Source organism: Mugil cephalus, chromosome 4 (assembly GCF_022458985.1).
Source record: "Mugil cephalus isolate CIBA_MC_2020 chromosome 4, CIBA_Mcephalus_1.1, whole genome shotgun sequence".
Taxonomy (NCBI): domain Eukaryota; kingdom Metazoa; phylum Chordata; class Actinopteri; order Mugiliformes; family Mugilidae; genus Mugil; species Mugil cephalus.
In genome coordinates, this window is record NC_061773.1 from 1,299,911 (window position 1) to 1,324,237 (window position 24,327).

The 24,327-nt window shown below is 40.5% G+C and overlaps 2 protein-coding genes across 2 annotated transcripts; both read left to right on the forward strand.

The window, feature by feature from the left end:
• Nucleotides 1-113: 113 nt before the first annotated feature.
• Nucleotides 114-13,787, forward strand: espl1 (extra spindle pole bodies like 1, separase). Its single transcript, XM_047584191.1, has 32 exons — nucleotides 114-277; nucleotides 384-472; nucleotides 604-906; nucleotides 995-1,744; nucleotides 1,840-1,941; nucleotides 2,039-2,150; nucleotides 2,308-2,435; nucleotides 2,683-2,876; nucleotides 2,986-3,228; nucleotides 4,126-4,270; nucleotides 4,380-4,539; nucleotides 4,645-4,784; nucleotides 5,615-5,749; nucleotides 5,885-6,004; nucleotides 6,088-6,259; nucleotides 6,362-6,493; nucleotides 6,581-6,737; nucleotides 6,933-7,042; nucleotides 7,416-8,560; nucleotides 8,648-9,059; nucleotides 9,321-9,452; nucleotides 9,675-9,888; nucleotides 9,971-10,176; nucleotides 10,915-11,042; nucleotides 11,382-11,504; nucleotides 11,655-11,804; nucleotides 11,901-12,068; nucleotides 12,218-12,322; nucleotides 12,433-12,548; nucleotides 12,627-12,710; nucleotides 12,819-12,983; nucleotides 13,335-13,787. The coding sequence occupies exons 1-32, from the start codon at nucleotides 256-258 to the stop codon at nucleotides 13,534-13,536; spliced, it is 6,564 nt and encodes a 2,187-aa protein (XP_047440147.1). The 5' UTR covers nucleotides 114-255; the 3' UTR covers nucleotides 13,537-13,787.
• A 3,059-nt stretch (nucleotides 13,788-16,846) lies between these two features.
• Nucleotides 16,847-19,018, forward strand: pfdn5 (prefoldin 5). Its single transcript, XM_047584182.1, has 6 exons — nucleotides 16,847-17,007; nucleotides 17,265-17,367; nucleotides 17,715-17,746; nucleotides 17,859-17,933; nucleotides 18,320-18,425; nucleotides 18,693-19,018. Exons 1-6 carry the CDS (start codon nucleotides 16,942-16,944, stop codon nucleotides 18,779-18,781), a joined length of 471 nt encoding a protein of 156 aa, XP_047440138.1. The 5' UTR covers nucleotides 16,847-16,941; the 3' UTR covers nucleotides 18,782-19,018.
• The last annotated feature ends 5,309 nt before the right edge of the window (nucleotides 19,019-24,327 follow it).

Consider the following 24,327-nt stretch of genomic DNA (forward strand, 5'->3'; position numbering starts at 1 on the left):
CAAGTTGAGTGATATTACAATAAAACTACGAGACCCACAAGTCTGTGAGTTTCCGGCTAAAAGCGGATGTGCTTTCTGATTGGCTAACAAGAATCTTTCAAAAAACAGTCCGCCAGGAGGACGAACGGAGTGCCTTACGTACCGTAGATTAAAGTTAAACACCAATTGAGTCTTAAGTCAAGCCGTATCGCGTCTGAAATGGTTGTTATTGTGAAATACGAACTGACAGTTTGTTTGTCGTAAAGAAAAGTCTTCATGCAAACGTCGACCACCACAAGTAAGTCACAAACGACGCTCTCGTTAGTCGCGGCGTTAGCAAACGTTACGTTAGCTGAACAGCGGTTGACGTTGACTTACTTGTTTTCACTAATTTGGTTCTACAGCTGTCGACATGAAGTGTTTGAAAGTGGACGAATACATCAAGAAGACTTCCTCTGTGAAAGAGACGGAGCTTTTATTTCAAGAACTACAGGTAAAGTTAGGCATAACTACGCCTTTTTAGTAAAATTAATATTGTTACTGTTTTTTTTTTTTTTTTTTTATAACTGTATGATTTCGCGTTAAAAACTGAATTTTAATTCGATTTTTTTCTTCATTTCGCAGAATTATGTGAAGAGTCAACCCGGGCTTCAGGGTCGCACACTGTGTGACAGGGTTATCAGAGCATGTAACCATCAACTAGGCGTTGGATCCTCAAGCTCTGACCATATTAGTCAGTTGGTAAAGCTGGTTGAGCTTTCCCTTCGTGGCTATGATATTTCTGCAGCACTTGTTGCTCAGAGCAGTCCGCTGTACATGGAAAAGATAGTTTTCCATATTGTCAAGAAACTGAGCTCTCTAGAAGTTCCCACTCTCTGCAGCCACGTCGCCGAGTTACTCTACAGCAGGCTTTCCACGGCACAACAGGTATGTATCACTTTGTACAGAAGAGAAGCACTCTTATACAAGTTACATCATTACTGCCAGCTTTAACAAGGGCTTTTGTGGTCCGTAGGTTGAGGAAGACTACTGCGTTCTTGTGCGGAGCTGCTTCTCTGTTCTCTGGAATGGTCTGTCAGGTGCCAAAGACCAAAAAATCCTCAATCCTCCAGACAAACTTCACTGCCAGGTGCAAGCTTTGAGCTTCCTCTTGATGTTGGACAGAGAAAGTGCAACTTCCTCTTTCTCAAAAGCTCCCATCTACATGGAGGATGCCATCACTGAATTTGAGAGTAGCTGTGGAGTATTGACAAAGGATGATGCTGCCTTTCTTCTTTGTGAAATACACACACTATTTAACAAATGTTGGATTTCTGGTCAAGGGTGTGACGGGGACAGGCCCAAGCAGCACCCCTTAACTTTTTACACGATTTCTGAAATGACGTTGGTTATAGTGAAGGTGCTTTGTAAGGCCGGACACTACAATATGGCTTCTGACTTCCTGAGTGAAATTGAGAGGAAGGTCTCGGACTGCGCTGACTGCCAGTGTACACCTCTGGTTCTCGGTAAATGGGGAGTAAGCATCCATTCAACAATAAAGACTGGAGAAGAGAGTGGCCAAGCTTTGACAGAGTGCGCTAGGGCTTTGAGGTCACTCTTGGCTGACCTGGATGATGAAGAAGCTCATGCGGTTCTGGGTGGATGCAGTCTTGTGGTGTGGGCTGTTGAAAGTGGGCCCAACAAGGGATTGAGTGGACCAGTGCTCCTGGCTTTGTTTTCTTTTCTTGAGGAGTACCAAGAGCGGATATTGAAGATACTAAACAAGGTAAGTCTGTCTGCCGACAAGTAAAGAGCTTTCATTTGTGTGGTGGTTTGCTTTTTACTGAATAATTTCTTTCTTTCTTTTTTTTTTTTTAATAGAATTCACTGGGCCAGGCCGAGTGCAGCAGACTGCAGCAGGCTCTTTGCTTCAGTATTTACCAAGGTTTTGTATTTGCTTATGAAAGCATGCTCGCATCACAGGTGAGGGTGCTTCTCTAAAAATTCTGTTTTTGCTTCCGTTTCATCATGAGTGGTGATGATAATGGTATAGTGACTGACTGTGACTTGTTGTGCTTAGCTTGAGGACAGTGACACGATGGACAGAGTGCTGCTATACTGCCAAGCCACAGTCGGACTGATGATGAGAGAATTGCGCAAGTTCTCTAGTGAAAACCTTATCGTCAAAACAGGTAATTAAGTTCCTCGTTGTTAATGTCTTCCTTTCAAATATTGGAACATCTCAATGTGTAGTTTATTCTAACTTTTTCGTGTTTTATTTATGATCTCAAATCAAATCAAAATGATAAAGTTTGATTCGATTTATTTTATTTATGAGCTGCTTTGTAGTAATTGCAGTGAGCAACCTGGCTTGTGGATTGTACAACCGACGTCTCTATGACCAGGCCTTCAAGCTAGTTGAGAACCTCTGTAAGGACCTGTGTAAGAGTTGCCCCGCATCGCTCTCTGTTGATAGGGTAAGTTTTTAGAATTAACTTTTGTTTTTCAATAGTTTTGTTTTATATTCCCTTTCCCTGCGTTATTTTCCCATTGAGTTCACCTTTTGAACTTGGCATGTCTCACTGTCTCCTGTCGCACTTCTGTCACTCTTCAGTACCACCTATCAAGAAAGAAAAACATAAATGCTCCAGAAGTGTTGACATTGATTGTTGTAGAAGCATTCAATGGTTTGTGATTCATAATGTCTGCATTGTCACCATCCAGTTGACCCGACCCTTCATGTTGGCGGTGCAGTCTTCACGGCGAGCTGGCCAGCTGGAGCGAGCTCTGGATTGGATTATTCTGTGGCTGAAGGCACTGGGCGACAAAATCACTACTCACATGGCTGAACCCGTCTCTCTGTGGGTGAAAACAAAGACTGATGCAGCCCGTAATTCTGAGGAGGATATAAGGCTCAGGTGCAAACAAGTCTTTGCATGTTTCACATTGGTGCTGTGGTATTTTATACACATAAGGTACGTAATAGTTAGTTATAGAGGTTAAATTGTTTGTCTTGTCCGGGAACAGGACTTTACGTGATGGTTTTGGTCCTGATGTCCCTGATGAGCAAGTAATGCTTTGCCTTTTGGAGGAAGAGTTGTGCGCCTACAAGGACGTAACAAGTGACACGGCACAAGAACGTTATAATACTCTGTGTGATCTTTTGGACATCTGCCATGAGGAGAGCGCCCACACCCATTTACGAGGCATCTACCTCTGTGAAATGGCCCAAGTTGTGTGCTTCCAAGATTTCAGTGAACAAACTGACTGGTAAGGAGTTTTGTTTTCGTCATTTCTAAGGTTGTGTAGTCCTCAATTAACTTGGAATACTACAGTGTTCTGGATGCAATTAGGTTGTGTGGTAGATAGGCCTCGATAATTTTGCAGTTTGAGTGCTGCTTGAGGTTGGCTCCAAATGGGAGCAAATCCCCATAGACCCCCATGTTAAAAGCCCAACAATACAGCATTATTAAACGTGTTCACAGCCTGGAATGATTTTGTTCTCAATAGTTTATTTCACTGTTCATGATAACTGTATGGGGGAGTTCAAGGTGGGTGTGTTTCAACGTCCAACACGACGAGAAAAACATAAATTCAGCTGGAGATGCAGAGGAGCCTTTATCTCGACAGTCGACACTCACTGATGCGTTTGGTCGACAAAGTAAATACAAGTGAAACGGCGCAAAATGGTGTACGCTCACACAGAGTGGAGTTTGCTACATCACAAAAGAAATACAGCCCTTTACTGACAGTCCATTTTATTTTATTTATTTCTTCCAGTTACAATGTTAAGTACTCTTGAGAAATAGATTTGTTTGTTTATTGCTTTTGAAATGGTGTACTTGTATTATTATGCCATGCTATCATTACATTACTGAAAAAAAATGGTCTCAAAATAATGTTGACGATAATATTGTTTATAGTCAGTAATTTGTGGGACAATATATTGTCCAGCAAAATTTGATATTGTGACATTGCCTAGTAGTAGATGAATATGAGCCAAGGTAGAAAGCAGCCACCTGTTGTCTCTGTGGCTGCTCTCTGTGACCCGTATTAATTTAATTGTTTAATGACTTTCCATGATATGATATCATTCCGTTTACTCAATGAAAAGCAGAAAGCAACCACCTGTTGTCTCTGTTCATTATATTTTATTTGTTACTATAGCCTGGCAGTTGATTTTGCCCACGAAGCTTTACGGCTCCTCGAAGAAGAACCAGAGACTCCGGAGAATGCTGACAGATTGCAGGATGACAAAGCCCATGCTTTACTTTGGCTTTATATCTGCACTCTGGAGAAGAATCTTGAGGAGGTGAGCTCTCAATAATTGATGATGACACTGTAACTGGTACCTCTGCTAACATTTGATAGTCTTAATACTTAATACTGTTTAATGATTAGTTATGTGTCTTTTTCATCAGGCCATGGAAAGTGACAGAAAACGTAGACAGTTGCGTGAACAGACACAGTGTCTGGCCAACCCCATAGGAAACAATGATTTTGATTATGAAGACAAGCAGAAGACACAGGACAGTATTCTCGTCTATGAAGGCCTGCATTTCAACCTGGCAGCAGAAAACAGTAAGAATGCTTTTAATTCATCTGATCAGTTCTCTTACTCTAGACACCTGTATCATACTTGGAACATAAATAACTGTTAGTTGTTTTTTTTGTTTTGTTTTTAAGAGTTGTGTGAACCTTTGGAAAGAGCTCTGGATGGATGGTCAGCTCTTTTCAAGAGTCGAGCTCTGCCTTCTGTCAGGAACCCCAAACAGACCTGTAGCTCCATTGTTTTGGCGGCAACCCTCTTCAGACTTATGGGAAAGGTAACAACACAGTGTTACCTGTTTGGTTGTTTCTAGATTTTGAACCTCTACAAGGCTGCCGATTAATATGATTCGTGTAGGGTTGTTATATCAAATGAGATAAGGAATGAATTGAAAGTGATTTGAGGCCCTGTTGTGAGCAATGATAATTTGGATGAATGATATATGGACATTCAGTACGTTTACATGCACATAAAACAAATTATTGCCTTAATCGGACTATAACAGGAGAACTTAAGTGCATCTAAACACGTTACTTAAAATCAGAGTTGTCATTATCCGATTGAGACACCTAGATAATGTGATTGAATCGGAGTTTTCAATCGGATAATGCTCCACCACCGCTGCGCTGGCGGGTGACCCCAGAACAAAAACGTCCAAGAAATCCAGTCGTAGAGGAAAAAGAGAAACGGAGCCGCTAGAAGAACCGTCTGAGGGATAGCGCGGATCTTACCTGCACCTGAAGTAGCGCGAACATTACATACAAGATTAAAAAATGTACTATTAACCGTCTGGTTGTTGTTTGAAATGCCGGTCCGCCGCATGAACGACTCTTGTTTATTATATCACCTAATAGATCAACCAGAAATCGGGCCGTATTAACGTGGTATTATCCCGCTGAAAAGACACGTATCGCCACCTAGTGTGGAAGAGGAGAACAGTTATTCGATTTTCTTGCGCTGCATGTAAACTGGGACAAGGACTGTAGTCAGAAAGTCGAATTTTGAGCATAGCTCCATTAAGCTCTGCATGTAAACGCACTGATTAATTCACCATTCGTTATTGTTTTTCTTTCTACATTTACCAAATGATCTCATTCTCATATTTAGCCCCTGAAGGCTTTGGAAGCATACCAACTTGTGATTGGATTTTCAAATCAACTTGCTGATGCTCATGGTTGTGCCAGCTCCCTCTGTCAGTCAGCCAGTCTACTCCTGGATATTGGCAGTCCTGAACTGGCTCTGGTAATGCAGCTTTGCAATGATTATTCTTGGCAAAGAAGCGTGTAACGCTCTTTGAATCATTTACATGATGACTGAATGACTGAATAGAATTTAGTTGATATGACAAAGTTATTTCCTAAACTTGTGTGTTTTTAGGCCCAGTTAGAGCAAGCAGAAAAAAATCTTAAAAACTCTGATACCAGAGCTGAGGGACCCTCTTCCCTATCCATGCTGGCTGTTCTGTTGAAAGCTCAGTACTACTACAGCACAGGACAGGTATGTAATATGTCTTTTAGTAGCACTTTTCATGTTGTCCCTTTTTTTTTAATCAAATAGTTTCTCCATTGTCTGTATTTCAGGTGGATTGTGGAGTACCTTATCTCTGTGAGGTTCTCAAACAAGTGAATGAGCAGAGACAGTCAAAGAGCTGGTACCTGCTGCGTGCACGGACCCTCCAGATCTGCAGCTCATATCTGAATTTGGACACTTCTCAATTAATGCAATCCCAGCGAAACCTTATCACACAAGAAGGTTTGCAACACTTTGTTTTACCAGATGACATTTTAGTTTGTATCGTGAGATCAGAGATGTGGTGGCTACAACAAATTAATGAGCTCTGTTTACATGTCTCAGGTATAAACACACCAGACACTGCCCTGTATGAGAGCTTGAAGCTTCTCTGCAGCCTGCTGGTCACTTTAGTGGGAAAAGGTTTATATGGGACAAACGGCGGCGGCAGCTCAGACGTGCGCTTCGTGGCTCAAGGTATGTTTGTCCCACTGTCTTAATGTACCGGTAATAGTGTCGGTACTTTTTGTCATTCTCTCCCTCTTTTCTCTGGTCTGTGAGCAGGTGATAATCTGGTGCTGAAGTGGCAGCTGCTCTCAGAGCTGCTGAACTGCTCTGTGAAGATGGTGGCAGTGAGGAGCAGCTGTGGAGCCATCAATGACGCCAGACTGCAATGCCTTGAAGCCCTGAAACTGGCCATCAAACTGCAGGCACTCAGCCAGTGTGTACACGTTCATCCTAGTTAGTTAAAATACAATTAGGGAAGCAGGAGTAAAAAGTAGTTGGTTTCTTTGTTTCCTGCAGCTTTCCTTTGTGGTGTTGTAATAAAGGATCTGTCTGCTATGTTGCAAAGCGGTTGTATGTTAAGTGATGTAAAAAAATAACTTCTTTTTGTTTGTTTCTGTCGTTGCTTTAGATGTGCTGAGCTGCTTGTGATGAAAGCTGAGTTGGAGCTGATGCAGGGGGAGAGAGAAGAAAGTAGAACTGATTTAGACAAAGTCAGAAACCTTCTGGAGCTCTGCACAGGTGTGGTAATGCACAGTTCCACCATGCGTATTAATTTAATTGTTTAATGACTTTCCATAATATGATATCATTCCGTTTACTCAATGATGTTTTAGACTTTTTTAATAAATGAAGGGACATTTATTATAACCTTTGCTCATTTCTTATGTTTGGGTTTACAAATATTGTCAAAATCTTTACATCCTTGCTAGATTGGAGCAGGTTTGATTCCTATAGTTGATAAACACTTGAGCTACTGCTGTAAGCTATTTTTTTTTATCTTGATAGATTCAAGTAAGTTGCACAAATTTGTTGTCCAGCCCCAGTTTTAAAATTATTTTGTCATTTTCTAGATTTACGAATCTGTCTTTATGTATCTTATCTTTTTCCTTAGAGTCTTCTGATCAGGTGAAGAGGACAGATGTGAAAATCAAACCAAGGAAAGGTCGTCCAGTACAGAAATTGCAGTCTCCTCTTCCGATCATGGAGGATGATCTAAAGGACATCCTGAGCACCAGGTGGATTGCCAACGAACCTGTAGTGAAGGATCTAACATGCTCTCCACCACTGAAAGCCCAGCCTCGTCGCTGGCTCTCCTCCTTAGAGCATATACCGGATTGTCAGTGTCCCTGCTGCTCTCAACCATGTCTGGGTCGTGCCACTGCTCTCTGGGCAGCCACACAGGCAGATCTGGTTCTGCAGCTGGATCCCAGTGATGCCAGCATCAGCTCAAAACTTCTTCGTGCATCGTTATCCCGCTGTAAAAGCGTTTCCACCAAATTAGGAGAAAAATTGGCTAAAATCTTTACTCACTGCGTTCCTGCCAAAGCCATTTCTAAACCCTCCTTAATGCAAGATGTGGCGGGACGTGTTTACCTACGCATGGCACTCTCTGGGTTGGAACCCAGCCTTAACAAGGTCTGCGGTATATGGAAAATACTGGAAGCTGGCTTGGCATTTGTTGATTCTACAACCTCTCCTGTGTTGAGGCCTGTGAGAGCAGGCCTATTGGCCACCAAAGCCATTGCATTACTGATTATCTTGGCTGCCAAGAAGGGCTGCACCCCAGAGGAGCTCTTCTCAAATGCTTGGAACTGGAATGCACCAAAAGAAGATAAAGTGCTGAAATCAGAACAGAAAATGGTCCCGCCCTCATCCTTGCGTAAGAAACCAAAAGACACTATTAAAATCCCAGATATACCTGAACACAAAAAGGAGGCAAAGAAAGTCAAGACCGTCAGACCCAAGATTCAAGTGACAAGCTCCTCAACCAAAGAAAAGGGCCTAGTTCCCATGACACCAGTGATGCCCAGGTCTAAGTCCTCTGTTAAGGACTTTGGCTCTTTTGACTTCAACACAGTGGTGCCCACTTTGACTTGTACTCCCATTCAAAAGATGAAAGGCCCCACTTTAGCGCAGAAAGCCCCAAGGACTTCCACAAAGCTGCAGTTCCATGTGTATGAAGAGTTATCTCCAGTCCAAGACAAAGCTCCGCCTGTGCCCGCTGCCCCCAAACGCACAAAGATATCACGTTTTAAGGTATTCACTAATCAGTCTCTTTTTGTTGTTCTTAATTATATATGATGTTTTAACAAAGGGTATCTTGCATCCAATATTTTTGTACAGGTGGAATTTAGTGATGAAAGTGACACAGAGGCCCAAGCAGAGCCAAAAGGAGAAGCATATGTTCCTAAAAAGCGAACTTCCACCAGAAGAGCTGGCCACAATACTAAAAAGGCCCCTGATCCACCTGCAGAGAAGGTCCAACCCAAACGACAGGCAAAGGGGAAAAAGAGCACTGCAGTGTCTTGTTCTGCCACTTCTGAGGATGATGAGACTTTGGTCTGTCAGCCAGCCACAACAAGAAGAGGAAGACCCAAAAAGCAGCTGTCCAAAACAGGCCCAGAGTTGGTGGAGGAGATAGACAAAATGAGGACCATTGAGGAGGAAACAAAAGAAGTCCTGGACATAAGCATTGAACAGCTGAGGACATCAGACATTGAGGCTGAAGGAAACCCATCTTCAAGCAGAGATATCAGTATGTATTTTGTGCAAACAGAGAAAAAACATTGTTTAGTTTATTCATTAAGCAGATCAGTTTTGATTCATTTAGTCAACCTAAAGCCCTCATTTCAAACTCAGGACAGTGCATAGTTTGTTTCAGAAGATCAACAGTAGGCTTGAGGAAATTCTGTTGATGCTGTTGTTCGCCATGTGAGTGAGATTTCTATCAAAGTCAAGGCAGAGATCATCAACAGTCATTATAGTGTCTAAAACAAACATATTTGATTCTCTCCAGATGTAGATTTTGAGGTGTTGCGGCGGGACATCTGTTATGATGTGGAGAGAGATGAGTTGCCTGAACTGAAGAGCCGAGGTCATCTAAGAGAAGGTCCACAAACCCACCTCTCTTATTCAGACAGCAGCCCAGGTGAGTCAAATTCAGTCAAAAGATATGTTAACAATAATTTTAGAATTGTAGGATGTTTGCATAATGCTCTGTATTCAGTAAACATTTCATCTCATTTATGTTTAAGTTTTAAAATCATTGCATTCCGTGTCTATATTTTTCCTTCCTTCTAAAATATGTCGGTGTCCTACAAACAGATTAGATGAGAAGTTCTTAATCCAGTTTCCTGTATATTTTCTTCAGACAATCTCTCACTGGATGATGTTCAGTCCTTGCTCCGCTCAGCCTGGCTAACCCTCCACCACTTCCCCTCTCCCACTCTCTATCCAACACTCTGCTCTCTGCTGGCCTTGACCATGGGACAGCAAGACCCCATAACTACAGCAATGCTACATGTCCAGTCTTTGGGCATCACCAGTCGCCATCGCACAATTAGGCACTTGGCCAGCTGTCTCAAGTAAGTATGTCATCAATTTGTGTTATCGTCGGCAGTGTTTAAAAGGATTTAACCTGTTTGTTGCTTTGTGCCATATTAATAGAAAGATGAAAAAGGCTTCCAGTGAGCTAGCAGACAAGATGGGTGCTCTGAGTCTGGATGGTTTTAGTAGGACAGAGTCTAATACGTCCACTGAGGAAAGGTTGTCACAGATGGAGAACATCTTTTCCTTCCCTACTGCTGACTCCTCGACTTTCCCCCGGAACCACTGCCAAGAGTTTGTCCAACAAATTCAACACCTTCCTCCAGGTAGGATAATGAATACTATTGTTTTTTAAATCTCAGTATAGTAAAAAGTGTATATTTAATATCAGAGACTTGTGAAAAGTCTTCCCTTAAACTTGGGAAGGAAAATTAAGGGTGGATGTGATGAAACTGGCCATTCAGTTTCAGTTTTGTTAGTTTGCTATGAGTTGCTGCTGTGTCTTTACTGAATAGGGCTTCGGTCGTTTTTATAGAGGAATGTTTGATGCTTGTGTGATTCTTCTTGAGCAAAGCAAAAACGGAAATCCATTTCTAGTGTTAATGAGTTAATAACCCATCTAGGCTAGAATAATTTTAAAACTGGGCTACTAGACCAGACACCCCCACCCCATAGCAATGACTCGTTGATGGCAGCAGCCATCCCCAGCAGGATGCAGCCTGACACACACATAGATGCTGTAGAAACAACTCAAAAAACATTAAGAACAGGACAAGGTGTTGACCTGGTCCCAAACTGTCAAATCAAGTATCTGAGGGATGATCCACAGAGGCCCCTCCCCTCAACCCATAGGACCCTCCCCTCAACCCATAGGACCCAAAGACCCCCACTAACAACATTCTGTTACCAGACACCACAGGACGCCCTCAGAAGACCCATGTCCATTCTCTGATATGTCACAACTGTTTTGGAGGCACAAGGAAGACCTACACCATATTAGAAAGGTGGTCATAAAGTTATACATGAATGGTGTGTATCAGTTGTCTCCATCTTTTCTTGTACAGGGGTGACAGTGTGTGTGATGTCTGTGCTTGGAGTAAAACCTGGAGAAATGGGCGACGGCATCCTACTGTCACGTCTTGAGAAAGGTTCTACCCCAGTCTCTGTTCACATCCCCACATCTCGACAGCAGGTAAGAACATTTATTAGATGAATGTCGTTATGTTTCTTGCTTCTGGCCAAGTGTATGTCAGCCATTAGTGTCAGTAGTACCAGCAAGTAATGTATAGCCTGGCTGAGCGTAAATAAAAATAAAAGTAAATAAACATTAATCAAAGGGATTAATCAATGGGAATTACATTACTAGATGGTCAAGAGCTGACTAAACACGTAGTCAACCGTGAATTTTAAAATAATATATGAAGAAAATCTACATCATAAGTTTATATAAGACTCTCACGGTTACAGTGATGTACAGGTTTTACCTTCGGCATCCCGGGTTAACGACACTGACTGTGTCCCTGTTGTGCAGCATCCCATTAGTTGGTTGGTGCAGGAGATGGATAGTATCCAGGTGGATCAGAAGGCTGTGAGCTGTGTGTCTGATAAAGCCAAGTGGTGGGAGGGCCGCAGGGGTCTGGACTCCCGTGTTGAGGTAAGTAATGAGGAGTGATACTGCTGGGTTGGCACACAAGGCGTCGTCATGCCTACATTACTCACTTAGATTTAAATTCATTTGAAAGTTATTCATCTAGCTGTTAAAGCCAAGAAAAAAGGTTCAATTATGCTGGCACCTTTTGTTCAGCGGCTGTTGAAGGAGATGGAGGCGTTGCTTGGATGCTGGAGGAGCCTTCTTCTGCCCCTCTCATTGGATCCTGAGCTCTCGAATCAGGCCCAGCAGCTTTTCAAGACCTTATCTGCCAGAGGAGTAATGGTGGACAAGGAGATGTTGAAGGTGTGTTGTTTTTCATCCACTAACCTTTTAACATTTGCTCCTAAATTTATTATTCTGTCAAAGAACAACCACTTATACTTCTGACTTGTTTCTTAGGCTGTGCTTTCTTCATCTCATCTGCTTTCTGAGGAAGATCTTAAGAGATTTGCACTAGGAGTTTCTCCACAGTGGGACACAGAATGTGATCAGCTGCTCCACTCTGCTGTGTCCCAGCTGTCAGAGAGAGATGAGCCCCGAGGCCATTTGGTTCTAATCCTGGACAAGGTTTGCATCATCACTCTCTCAAAGTACTAATCCCTCTGTAGACTGACAGTACATAGGCAAGAGTGTGTCACAAACAGTCATGTATACAGACATTTATAGAGAAGGAAAACATTTAATGCTCATCAGCTTCTGTCCTGTGTTTGGTACAGTACCTCCAGAAGCTGCCATGGGAGAGCATTTCCATCTTAAAGGCTCGCTCTGTGAGCCGGATGCCTTCTCTGCATTCACTGCTTGGACTGAGCGTTCAGAAAGAGGTAACATAAAGCTCATACTCATTTCACTATAATCTGTGGGGCTGAATTAATTTACATTTGTCAGGTTCAGCCGTAGATAATGACATTATTACCTAAATCTTCCCATTTAGACAGACTCTAAGTCTATCCTGAGGCACGGTGTCGATACAAGGAGCGTGTATTATGTGCTGGACCCTGATGCCAATTTGGGAAACTCTCAGGACCGATTCAAGGAATGGTTTTGTAGGTGAGGTGATACTCAGAACTTAAACGATTAAGATTTGATTTGTCTGGTTTATTAAATGTATAACCATTCTCCCCAAAGTAATCTGGACTGGCAGGGTGTGTGTGGAGTTCCTCCTGACTCAAGTCAGCTAGAAGAAGCTGTTGCGACCAAGGATCTATACATGTGAGTTTGAGATGATGGTAGTAAACACAGTACAGTAGCATTTCAATAGTTAGAAGTTTCATGAATGTCAGAATTTCTGAAGGTCATTGCTATGTGTCTGTGCTGTAGCTATGTCGGCCACGGAGCAGGTGCACGGTTCCTAGACAGCCAGACGGTCCTGAAACGACACATGAGAGCCGCGTCGCTGCTGTTTGGCTGCAGTAGTGCTGCACTGGCTGTGCGTGGGGATCAAGAGGGACATGGGATCATTCTCAACTACCTCATAGCAGGCTGGTGAGACATCTGTCTTTAAACATGGATCTACTGTTAAATGAACAATGATTTGTTAAATAAATTAAAAATGTGTTTTGCTTTTCAACCTATTTTATGTCCCAATGTAAAGCACTTTGGCTTCCCCTGTGGTTTTTAAACGTGCTATATAAATAAAGTTGATTGATTGATTCAAAGTTACCAGTTGAATTAAATTACATTTATACATAAATTTTTCTTGCAATACCTAATAGGAGGAATAATTGTAGAACCCAGTGATATTTTGTAGGATCACATCATTATTCTGAACATATAAGAGATCATTTGGTTTGTCCCCTGCGGTGTTTGCTTCATGACTCTCTTTTTTTTCCCCAGCCCCTTTGTTTTGGGAAACCTGTGGGATGTGACTGATCGGGATATCGATCGCTTCACCAAAGCCTTGCTGGAGTCTTGGTTATCTGCTGGGCCTGGAGCTCCCCTCCTAGATTACATGGGTCCATCACGCCAGGCCACACACCTGAAACATCTCATAGGAGCTGCACCTGTGGTCTATGGCTTACCAATTCACCTGCAGTAGAACTAGGAAGCTGAAAACTCTTAACAACAGGATGTAAACAATCTGCAGTATCAAAATTTTATTGTTTCAGCACCCAAGCTGGAGGACATACTTTTTAACTCAAAGCTAAATCTTTGTTTTGATCAAGCTTGAAGTGCTGCATTATCTTAATTTAAACAAATGCTTGCATTTTGAACCAGTATTTGTTGTGTATTTTAATTATCTTTTTATTTTTTTTTATTCTAAGTGAATAAATGTGTTCTCACAATCTGTTTGTGCTGCGGAAATGACTTTGTAACAGGATACATTTATTCAGGGAGGAGCAGCTCAAAGCCTGAAAAATATGCTATGAATGAAATTAATTGAATAGGTTCTTGTCAACTGTAATACAATCTCTCTTATTTTGGAAACAGGTCAAATGTTAGACAATGTGAAATGTTCAAGTATACACCTCTGGTGGTGGCACCAGCAGATAATGAGCTGATATTAAGTCATCAGATATTCTTTATCTATACATATAGATAGGATGTATTCTTTGACTATACAGTAAAATATGTTGAATTTTATTTTTATCCTAGAAAATATATTTGCAATTTTTTATTGACTTCAAATATTCTGGGCTTACATCCAGTGCTCTAAAAACCTAGTTTTGAAAAGGAACAGTAAGCTTACTATGGGATGAATTATAGACCCTTTCCAAAAAATGAGAATATCATGGAAGTCCATTGAAAAGGTTAAACTTTCATAGATTATAGATTCAGGTCCCACAATCTAAACAATTTCAAGTATTTATTTGTTTATTTTTACATAATTTGGGCTTCCAGCTCATAAAACCCACAAAAACAGGAATTCAAAAAATTAGAATACTGTGAAGAAATAAGTCCAAATTTTGCAGGGCATGAATGTTTTAAACTGAGTGTCACACACTAATCATTTACTAAACTCAAAGCACCTGCACAGGTTTCCCCAGGTGTCATTAAATTGCTTCAGTTTGGTTCAATATGGGGAAGACTGCAGACATGACATCTAGCCAGAAGACCATCATTGATACCCTCCATAGGATGGGTAAGCCACAAAAGTTGATAGCAAAGGAGACTGGCTATTCACAGACTGCTGCGTCCAAGTATATCAATGGAAAGTCTAGTGGAAGGGCAAAATGTGCCAGGAGAAGATGCACCAGCAAAAGAGATGACCGTGGGCTTCAGCAGATTATCAAGCAGAGAAGATTCAAGAATCTGGCAGAGATCCAGAAAGAGTGGAATGAGGCAGGAGTCACGGTTTCAAAAACCACCACATTCAGACGCATCTGGGAGATGGGCTACAACTGTCGGGTTCCTCAGGTCAAGCCACTTCTGAACCTGAAGCATCGTAGAAAGCATCTCAACTGGGCCAAGGAGAAGAAGGACTGGACTGTTGGCCAGTGGTCCAATCTCCTCTTTTCCAATGAAAGTAAAGTGTGCCTTTCATACAGGAATCAAGGTCCAAGGGTTTGGAGGAAGATGGATGAGGAACAGAACCCAAGCTGCTTGAGGTCCAGTGTGAAATATCCAGTCAGTCATGATTTGGGGTGCAATGTCCGTGCAGGTGTTGGTAAACTCTGCTTTCTTAAATCCAAGGACAAGGCCACCACAACAGAATGTTTTAGAGGACTTCATGAGTCCTTCTGCTGAGGATCTGTATGGAGATGCAGATTTCATCTTCCAGCAAGACCTGGCCCTTGCCCATACCGCCAGAAGCACCAAAACCTGGTTTGATGCCCATGCCATCACAGTGCTTGACTGGCCAACCAACTCGCCGGACCTAAACCCCATTGAGAATCTGAGGTGTTCAAGAGGAAAATGAGGGGCACTAGACCCAATAACAAAGAGCTGACAGCAAGCATCAAGGAAACCTGGGCTTCCATAACTCTTAGGCAATGCCACAGGCTGATTGTCTCCATGCCACGTCGCATCAAGACAGTGGTTAAGGCAAAGGGATTCCCAACCAAGTATTGAAGATTTACATAGCGTTTTGAAAGTACCACATTTGATTTGATGTGATCCTAATTTCTGTCTTTTTTTTTTTTTTCTGCAGAAACTGAGAAGTAAATGGTGATTTCTTTACAGTATTCTAATTTTTATTGAATTCCTGTTTTTGTGGGTTTTATGAGCTGCAAGTTTATGTAAAAATAAACGAATACTCAATCGTTTAAATTGTGGGCCCTGAATCAATCTATTAAAGTTTAACTTTTTGAATGGAATTATGGAAAATAAACAACTTTTCCATGATATTGAAATTTTTTTTGGAAAGGGCCTGTAGTTCCTTGATTTTTGTCTTGTGAGGGCATTCCACATGTTGTGTGTGTGTGTATATATATATGTGTATATATATATGTATGCCAGAGGAGACTTTAAGCTGAATCAGTCCTGCAGGAATGAGTAGTAAAGGCTAATTTGCTGAAGCACATTAATGTTTAAATACGCAACGATAACCAAAGTTTCCTATTTCATGAGGTTGAGATTTCAGAAGTGAGTGTGCACACAGCACTTAGCTCCATTCATGCCAGAACATCATCATGACCTTGGTTGAAACTAAGTTGCATTTCTGTTGCTTTTCAACCAGCTTGAACCAATCTGACAATTCTCCTCAGACCTCTGGCATCAACATAAACAAACATAGGAATCCTATCCCTACCATTTGAAAAAAAATGAGTTACATGGTATGTGATAAATATGACCTTTTATCTGATGACTTTAAATCTAATAATTATAATGTATCTCATGTCTAACAATTTTGACTTTTAATCTCATAATTATGATCTCATAATTTGAATCTCATAATTATGCTGTTGTATATTGATGTGCTGAAGAAAGAAGTGATCAGCGCTGACAAGTTTTATCTTGCATTTAAAAAGGTTTATTTACAAGAAAGAACAATGTCAAACTCTTGCTGAATCTGAGAGAGCTTCTGGCCAATCGTCGAATCCCCTCTCTCGTTCAGCTCCCTCAGTCACCTTATATAGGATGGTCATCCCCAAGAATCCCCATACACAAACAAAACTTATTTTTTATGTCTGGTTAGTTTTACGAGCTGGCATCTGGTAAATGACCTTTTGACCTTTAAACTTTATACACACTTCACAATCCCCAAACACAGGAAAGAGACAGAAGAGAAAAACAAGAAGATAATATACTACAATGCCTTTCAAACTCCTAATGATGAGAAGCTTTCTCATTACTTTGACTTGGATTACCATGTGACTTGGTTTGACTTTGGCTGTCAATGTCTGACTACTGTCAATGTTTTAAATACAGCCGATGCTCTCGCGTGATAGTGTGGCTATTCTGCACATGACCGTAGGGGGGCGATGTTCCAGACTAATGTCACCGTCAGGTCCATTACCCGGAAGCAACGTCACCAAAAGAGCTCTAGCATCACGCTTCCAACATGGCGGTGAATCTCACAACCCTCTCTCTGACTCAGTTAGAGGCACTGAAATCCCAACTAGACCGGGTAATACAAGTGGTTTCAACTATATTTTTTTTGCGGCGAATGTATTCTTGTAAACTTGCCTTTTTTGAAAGAATCTGGGTGAAAACGGGAGGGCGGGGCACCCAGTGGGTTAGCAGAACTGACGCTAACGGTACACACGTTAGCTTGATTGAACCCCCGACACCCGGCCTCTCTTGTCAAAAACCTCAAACGCTATTATTAACTGTGTGCATGTCTAACCTCGGCTGTTATTTACCACTAGTATGCGTTTCTTTCAGGATATCGAGTTCTTGACGTGTTCAATAGGCCAGTTCAAAGTTGTCCAGACCAAGTACGTTGAAGCAAAAGATAGTTTGAATGTCCTGAACAAAAACAATAAAGGTAAGTAGACGGGTTTGTCACTGTAACACTGTTATTTTATTATTTTATTTATTATTACAGATTATACAGCATTACATTGATTTGTTAAATAAGCTTCATCCTTAAGCAGATTGTCCGAGGAAACGAACCCTGTTCCCGTTAAATCGGACCAATGCATATTGTCATTTTAATCTAACAATATTGAATTAAATAAAGATATTGTTTCACTCACTGTGCACCAATCATTGTGGTGCTCAGAAATGCATGTATGTATATATTGAGAACTGTAGTGTCATCTCATCTCAGAATCTGCAGCCAAACTGAATTGCTTTTACTTTTCCCTCTCCTGTCTGTCCTCTCACACACAGGAAAGGAACTGCTTGTGCCTCTTACCAGTTCTGTATCCTCCCAGTGCACGTGTCAACACATTTTCTGTTGTGATCTGCTTTAAATGAAGGCCATGTGTCCCTCGAGCTCTCTGTGTGTTTGTCCTTAACGTTGTTTCTGCTCAGATGTATGTGCCTGGGACATTAAGTGACGTGGAACACGTTTTAGTGAATGTGGGAACTGGATACTATGTTGAAAAGGTACATGTACACTCACTTCCCACTTCATTAGTGAAAACAAAACCTGCCTAATATAACAGTTCTGCACTAAATCTTAGCTTCTTGGCTGTTGTATTGTTCAAGAAAGGTGTTAATTCAACTTTATGATCATTTTGGAGGATGTAGTTTCTGGGTTTAATATCACCAGAAACTACATATTATATTAAGATGCGTGCACTAGTGTGCCTGATGAATAGAACAGAATAAACTTTATTGCCATTTTAAACATGGCAAGTAAATATATTTACATTTGAAGCCCCTAAGTAGACCATGATCAATTATTCAAATTATATAGAACCTTGTTGTCTAAGTTTTATATCTGTCCTACATTACTCCTCTTTTTGATTCTGATTTATTTTTGTCTGCAGAATGTGGAAGACTCAAAGGCATTCTTCAAGCGCAAAATAGACTTCCTCACAAAGCAGATAGAGAAAATTCAGCCCACCCTTCAAGAAAAACATGGCATGAAACAAGGTGAGCCCACTACATTTCTAATGGATACCTCCTTGCCATCACAGTCCTCGTATTCACCATAATATTTTTAGTCCTGCAACTAAACAAATTCAATCTGAACAATGCTCAGAGGACCTGTAGTACTATTGCCTGAAATCTGTTAGAAATTAACTCGATAAGTGCCCACGATAAGTTTGTAGATGTCTGGCTTCTGTTAAATGGGTGTTAGTTTAACAACATTTAACTAACACAGAAGATTTTCTTCACACATTGCATTCTTTCTTGCAGCTGTGGTTGAAGTAATGAATGTGAAGATCCAGCAGTTACAGCCAGGCCAACAAGGATCGCAGATGGTTGGGACCACCAAGGCCCAATGAGAACAACAGATTGAACACCACATGATTGGGGGCATTTTTTTAAGTTTCATCTGATGTTGTTGGACAAGAATCTGAAGTGCACTGACCTTGTTGTAAGTAGGCTCTGTTGATGGAAAAGAAATCATGTGTACTTGGTCAGTTTTAACCAAATTAAATGGGTGTCCAGTTAGTTTGATTATTAAAAAGGTCACTGTGGAGTCACGGAACAATAAAGTGTTTTTCATTGTTGAGTCTTCATCAGTTGGTTCTACCTACCATTACTATTAAGACTTTGCTTATTTAGACTGTAAACATCTTCGCAATTATACTGTATTTAAACTAAATCTTGCAGTTTACAAGACTGCACTCTCACAGAAGCATTTTTATTTATTCTGGCTAATAAAGATGTTTCTCGGTTGCTGTTTTGTCAATTGTAACTAACTTGGCTGCAATTTAGAATTGTTCCAGCTAAACTGAAACTTGATGTGAAGTGTAACTGCATGACGAGTTTTCAAAACAGATTTTTCTGGCATTAGAAGCACAGTAGAAAGAAATTCTATTAACACTAGCTTCCATCTAAAGACTCTGTAAACTGAGATTATCATCCATGATGCAGGTCTGAATCGGTTTAATAAGGAATCGATCACCTTCAGAAAGATAGTCCCTCCACTGTGTCTCCTTTGTTATCACCCAAATTTCCAGACAAAACATAATCACTGGCTGGTTGATAAAGTGTGATTGTTCATTTTTTAACATCATATAGCATTTACAGCTAGTTTCCATTCTCCAAGTTACTTCTACATGTGAATCATTAATCTGTCTAATATATAGCATTTGTAACAAGCTGTCAAGGGGATTAGGATTACCACAATACGTGGTTATTTGTTTCCTTGAATTGTGACCACAGTCGTCCTTGCTTGACCTTTGGTGGTGTAATACCAGTAACCAGTAACATGTTTCTGTCATCAAAAATTAAACAAGGAAAAAATGATAACTTTAATTGTAATTACACATTCTTATAATTATTGTTGCGCATCAAATGAACATTCACGGTAAAAAGATAAAATCATCTGAGATATATAGATTTACATTTAAACTAAACTTCCTGAACATAAACCCGTTGCAGTTTGAAATTATACCCAGAGCCGTATATTAGAGAGAGTCTGGCCAACTAGGGAACGGGAATGGACCGTCTGAGCTATCGGAACTATTCCACTGGACTGATCACGTGTTTCATGGGCGCCATGTCAGATACATCTAACCAACATCCATCCATAGAGAAGTGGCAATACCAGAATAAAGTTGGATTAAAAGTGAAAATATGCCACAGTGCTCAGCCTACAGCTCCAGCATGGGATCGGGAAAACATGGGGGAAACTCCACCGTTTCCCCAATGAACAAAAACGAGAAAGTTGTGGCAGCAGAAGACTAAAGAGAAGACCTGGATGTCAACTGGATGTCACGTCAGCTTGACGTTTGTTAAAAATTTATATAGGAAAAATAAAGTCACACAATCATAAATGCCCAACACCACTTTACAAATGAATGAAGTGTGAAGTTAACCATTGAATTATGCTTGCTAGTTATCTAGACTAAAGGCTTAGGAAAATATCTGCTACCATGATATATACTGTGAAACTCGTGTACATGTAATTTATGTTAATTTAATTGGCACATAACTTTGCCTGGTTGGTGCTAAGTTATTACGATAGGAAATGTGAGATCGCTGGCCTATAAAATGGACGAGTTAACAGCGTTAGCCAGTAGTCAGACGGAGTATCGGGAGTGTAGTTTAATGTGCTTTACGGAGACATGGCTGCACCAGGACATTCCTGATGACAATGTTTCCATCAACGGCTTCCAGATTTTCCGGGCCGACAGGGATTGCAACGGGAGCGGTAAGTGGTAGTGTTGGGTCGTTCACGAATGATTCGTTCGAAAGAATCTTTTGAGTGAACTGTATCGAATCACTTTATGAACTGATTCGTTCTTTTCTCAGTTCAGTTGAACAGAGCTCAGCCGCGAGCGCGTGGCCCGCGCGTGTATTCTCTTACTCATGACTCCTCATGAAACTTCAGTCAATGACGCAGTTGACTAGAATCACAGTCTCTAGAATCGCTCCAAGTCATTCCTTTGTTTGACATTTGTCATGTTTGTTTAGTTTTTTAATGGCATTTTCTTGTAATTGATATATTTGTTGTTTTGTTTTTGTTTTTTTGCACTAAACTGAATGAGGCCTATTTTTATTTTTGAGTTTGTTAAAATGTGTTACTATGTTAAAATATACAATAGTGTTTGTTTATCATTTGGTTTTATATTTATTTTCCACTTTTATACTTTTTTGTATTCATTTCAGTGGAATAAAACATAGACAGTCACAAAGGCTATACTTTGTTTATTTGAAAGGCTGTAAACGCATCTCTTAGTGTTGGTTCTTAATATTGCAGCAAATGGAGGAATATAATCAGTGACTGAGGAGAGTGATCCGGTCAGTGAATGCTACTGATCTACTGATTCGCGTTGCGTCACTGACTCGAGTCACTTACTGATTCGGATCACTTACTGATTCGTTCGGCAAGTGAACCAGTACACAGTAGGTCGCGAGTCAGCCTCTGTGTCATTGCCGACCATTGGTGCCGACACAGAGGCTGAGATGCCGGAAGCCCCGCCGATTGAAAGAGCTTTCTGGACCAAACGACTTTGGGGAATGGAACACACATTGTTTTACATTTATAATTTTGGGGGTACTGACTGACTCGGTGAACGAATCAATTGAACGAGTAATTTTAATGAACTGATTCGAGTGATTCGGTACAGTAAAAAGAACGATGGTTCCAATCACTAGTAAGTGGAAAGGAGGGGGGCTTGCCATTCTAGTGAACAAGTGTTGCAGTTCTAGTCATATTACCATCAAAGAGCACATCTGCAGCCCGGACATTGAACTATTTGCTCTAGGTCTCCGTTCATATATATTCTCGCCATGTGCAATCATTTTATTTTATTTTTTTTCACAGCAATACCTCAGAACACAGTAACAGTAACAGGAACACTTGTATATATTGTTATATATACATTTCCTATATTTTTTACATTCTTTTACTTATTCTTATTGGTCTTTGTTTTTAACACTGGGACACTTTGGGTTGCAGCTGCTGCTGTAATTTCCCCCTGGGACCAGTAAAGTAATTCTGATTCTGATTCTGATTATGGCTAGCATGCTAATGTTATGATAATGATAATAATACTAATGAAAATATTTAATAACAGTAAGACTAGTTTAATTTTCACTATTTCTGAGTATTTCTGTTTATTTTGAGTAACATCAAACTTTTAACAGTGATGGATGAACACGGAGACTGAAGAGAAGGTAAACACAGCTCCTTGGTGATTGGGCTACAAAGCATTTTACAGGCTCATTTAAGATATTTAAAGTAAGTACACTGGGATATTTAAATGAGGGCCTTTTACATATTGACACTTTGCAATAACATTTATAGGCCCGTTAATGGTGAAAATAAGCGATTTATTTCAATGTAGCCCATCCACTTAGAGTTGTGACGAATCAAATCTTTTGACGGGCTCATTAACATGAACGATGGGAAACATGTGTTTGGGAGTCATTCTTTTTTTTAATTAATCTCTCCCTGAGTGGGCTGTATGCACATTTTATTTAATTTATATAATTTTAAAATATTGTTTTGAGTTTTTCTGTACTGTTAAAAAGTTTTTTTTGCATTAAAAGCTTTTGCATGGAACTTGTAGCCTGCTTTTTTTTTTTTTTTTTTTTTTATTGTGTATTTATAAGTGTTTAGGTGTTGCATGAATAACATAAGTCAAAGTAGTTTTACACACATACACACACTTTATACAAAGTGTAAACAGTGATCTCACTGTCAACTCAGAGGGATATGGCAGTGGAATATTTTCAATGAATCCATATCAGACTTTAAAATCTTGTTCATATGAGTCAAATGAAGCTATAATCAATATTTCAGAATAATTCAAACTCAAATATTGGTGGGAAATCTGGGTTCGAAATTATTCTGATCCAAATCTCAGCCCATTATTTCTCCCTGTGATAATTTACAGGATAAAATGAATTAAGCCCAGACAGGCTTCTGAAAAGTGAATAAATATAAAAATTAGCCAAATGAGCCAGTCTTTTGAATGGCTCTTTGAAACGAGAGGATCCCAAAGATCCGGCTCCCTCCAAAGAGCCATAAATCCCATCTCTACATCCACCCCATAGGGTTTCACTGTACAATGTTCCCTCCGATGTATCTGACATGACGCCCATGATTTGAGTTGGCCAGACTCTCTCTAATATACGGCTCTGGTTATACATCGTAAACAGCGGCCTCTATAGGCGTACGTGATTATTGCAGGGCAGCAACTGGGCTCTGTTAGTCTAAACTGCAGCTTCATTAAAACAGGAGAGTGATCATGAAACTCTTAGCCAAATAACACGCTGGGTTGAAAATGGACCAAGCTATAGTGTAGCAAACTATTCATGTCACAGTAGGTTTAATGCACACACACAGTCTCAGACCACAGTGTGTTATCAAACCTTTCTGCACCCTCAGGACTTAATTCCATCCTTACATGATATACATGTATACATGCTAGCCTATATAAAAATAATATATAAGCTAACACCATTAAAACAAGCAACAAAATACTCTACAATTAAACAACAGAGCAGGTAAATACAGTTAGGCTCAGAATATTTGGACAGTGACACAATCTTTGGATTTGAAATGAAACAACTGAGATGCAATGGAAGAGCAGACAAATATAGGATATTTTTGAAACATTAAGGAATAGCAATTATTTTTTAACGAAGTCTCATCATTTCAGGGGCTCAGAAGTAATCAGACGTAAGTTTCGTCTTAAGAAAGTGAAAGGCATGCTTGATTGGCTTGAGATCTGGTGATTGGTGGATTACTGGTGAATATTCCACTTCTTTGCCTTAAAAACTTGGGTGTGTTTTGGGTCATTCTCCATCTGTACTGTGAAGAACTGTCCAATAAACGTTGCCGTATTTGGCTGAATTTGAGAACAAAATAAATCCCTGTACACTCCAGGATTCATCTGGTTGCTTCTGTCTTCTGTCACATCATCAATAAACACTAGTGACCCAGTGCTGTTGGAAGCCCTGCATGCCCATACATCGTACTACCACCACCATGTTTTACAGAAGATGTGGTGTGCTTTTAGATCATGAGTTCTTTCTGGAAGTGGAAAGAACATCATTAGACCATAAACCAGCCATGACCAGGTGCTCCTCGCAAAATTTCTGACAGAGTAGTGAAAAGCATTATCAGAAGAGTTGTTCAAGAGTCAAGGACCACTAGTGGAGAGCTTCAGAAAGACCTGGAATTAGCAGGTACAATTGTTTTAAAAGAAAACCATAAGCAATGCACTCAACAGCCATGGCCTGTATGCACGCTCACCACGAAAGAATCAATTTCTGAAGAAAAAGTATGTTGAAGCTCGTTTAAAGTTTGCTGCACAACATTTGGAGAAGCCTGTAAAATACTGGGAGAACATAGTCTGGTCAGATGAGA

Coding starts and splice junctions, on each gene's coding strand:
- espl1 (XM_047584191.1), top strand. CDS start 256: ATGCAAACGTCGACCACCACAA. Junction 7,043..7,415: donor CCTTCTGGAGCTCTGCACAG/GTGTGGTAATGC, acceptor CTTTTTCCTTAG/AGTCTTCTGATCAGGTGAAG. Junction 11,043..11,381: donor TCCCCACATCTCGACAGCAG/GTAAGAACATTT, acceptor CCTGTTGTGCAG/CATCCCATTAGTTGGTTGGT.
- pfdn5 (XM_047584182.1), top strand. CDS start 16,942: ATGGCGGTGAATCTCACAACCCTCTCTCTGACTCAGTTAGAGGCACTG. Junction 17,368..17,714: donor CCTGAACAAAAACAATAAAG/GTAAGTAGACGG, acceptor TCTCACACACAG/GAAAGGAACTGCTTGTGCCT. Junction 17,747..17,858: donor TTGTGCCTCTTACCAGTTCT/GTATCCTCCCAG, acceptor GTTTCTGCTCAG/ATGTATGTGCCTGGGACATT.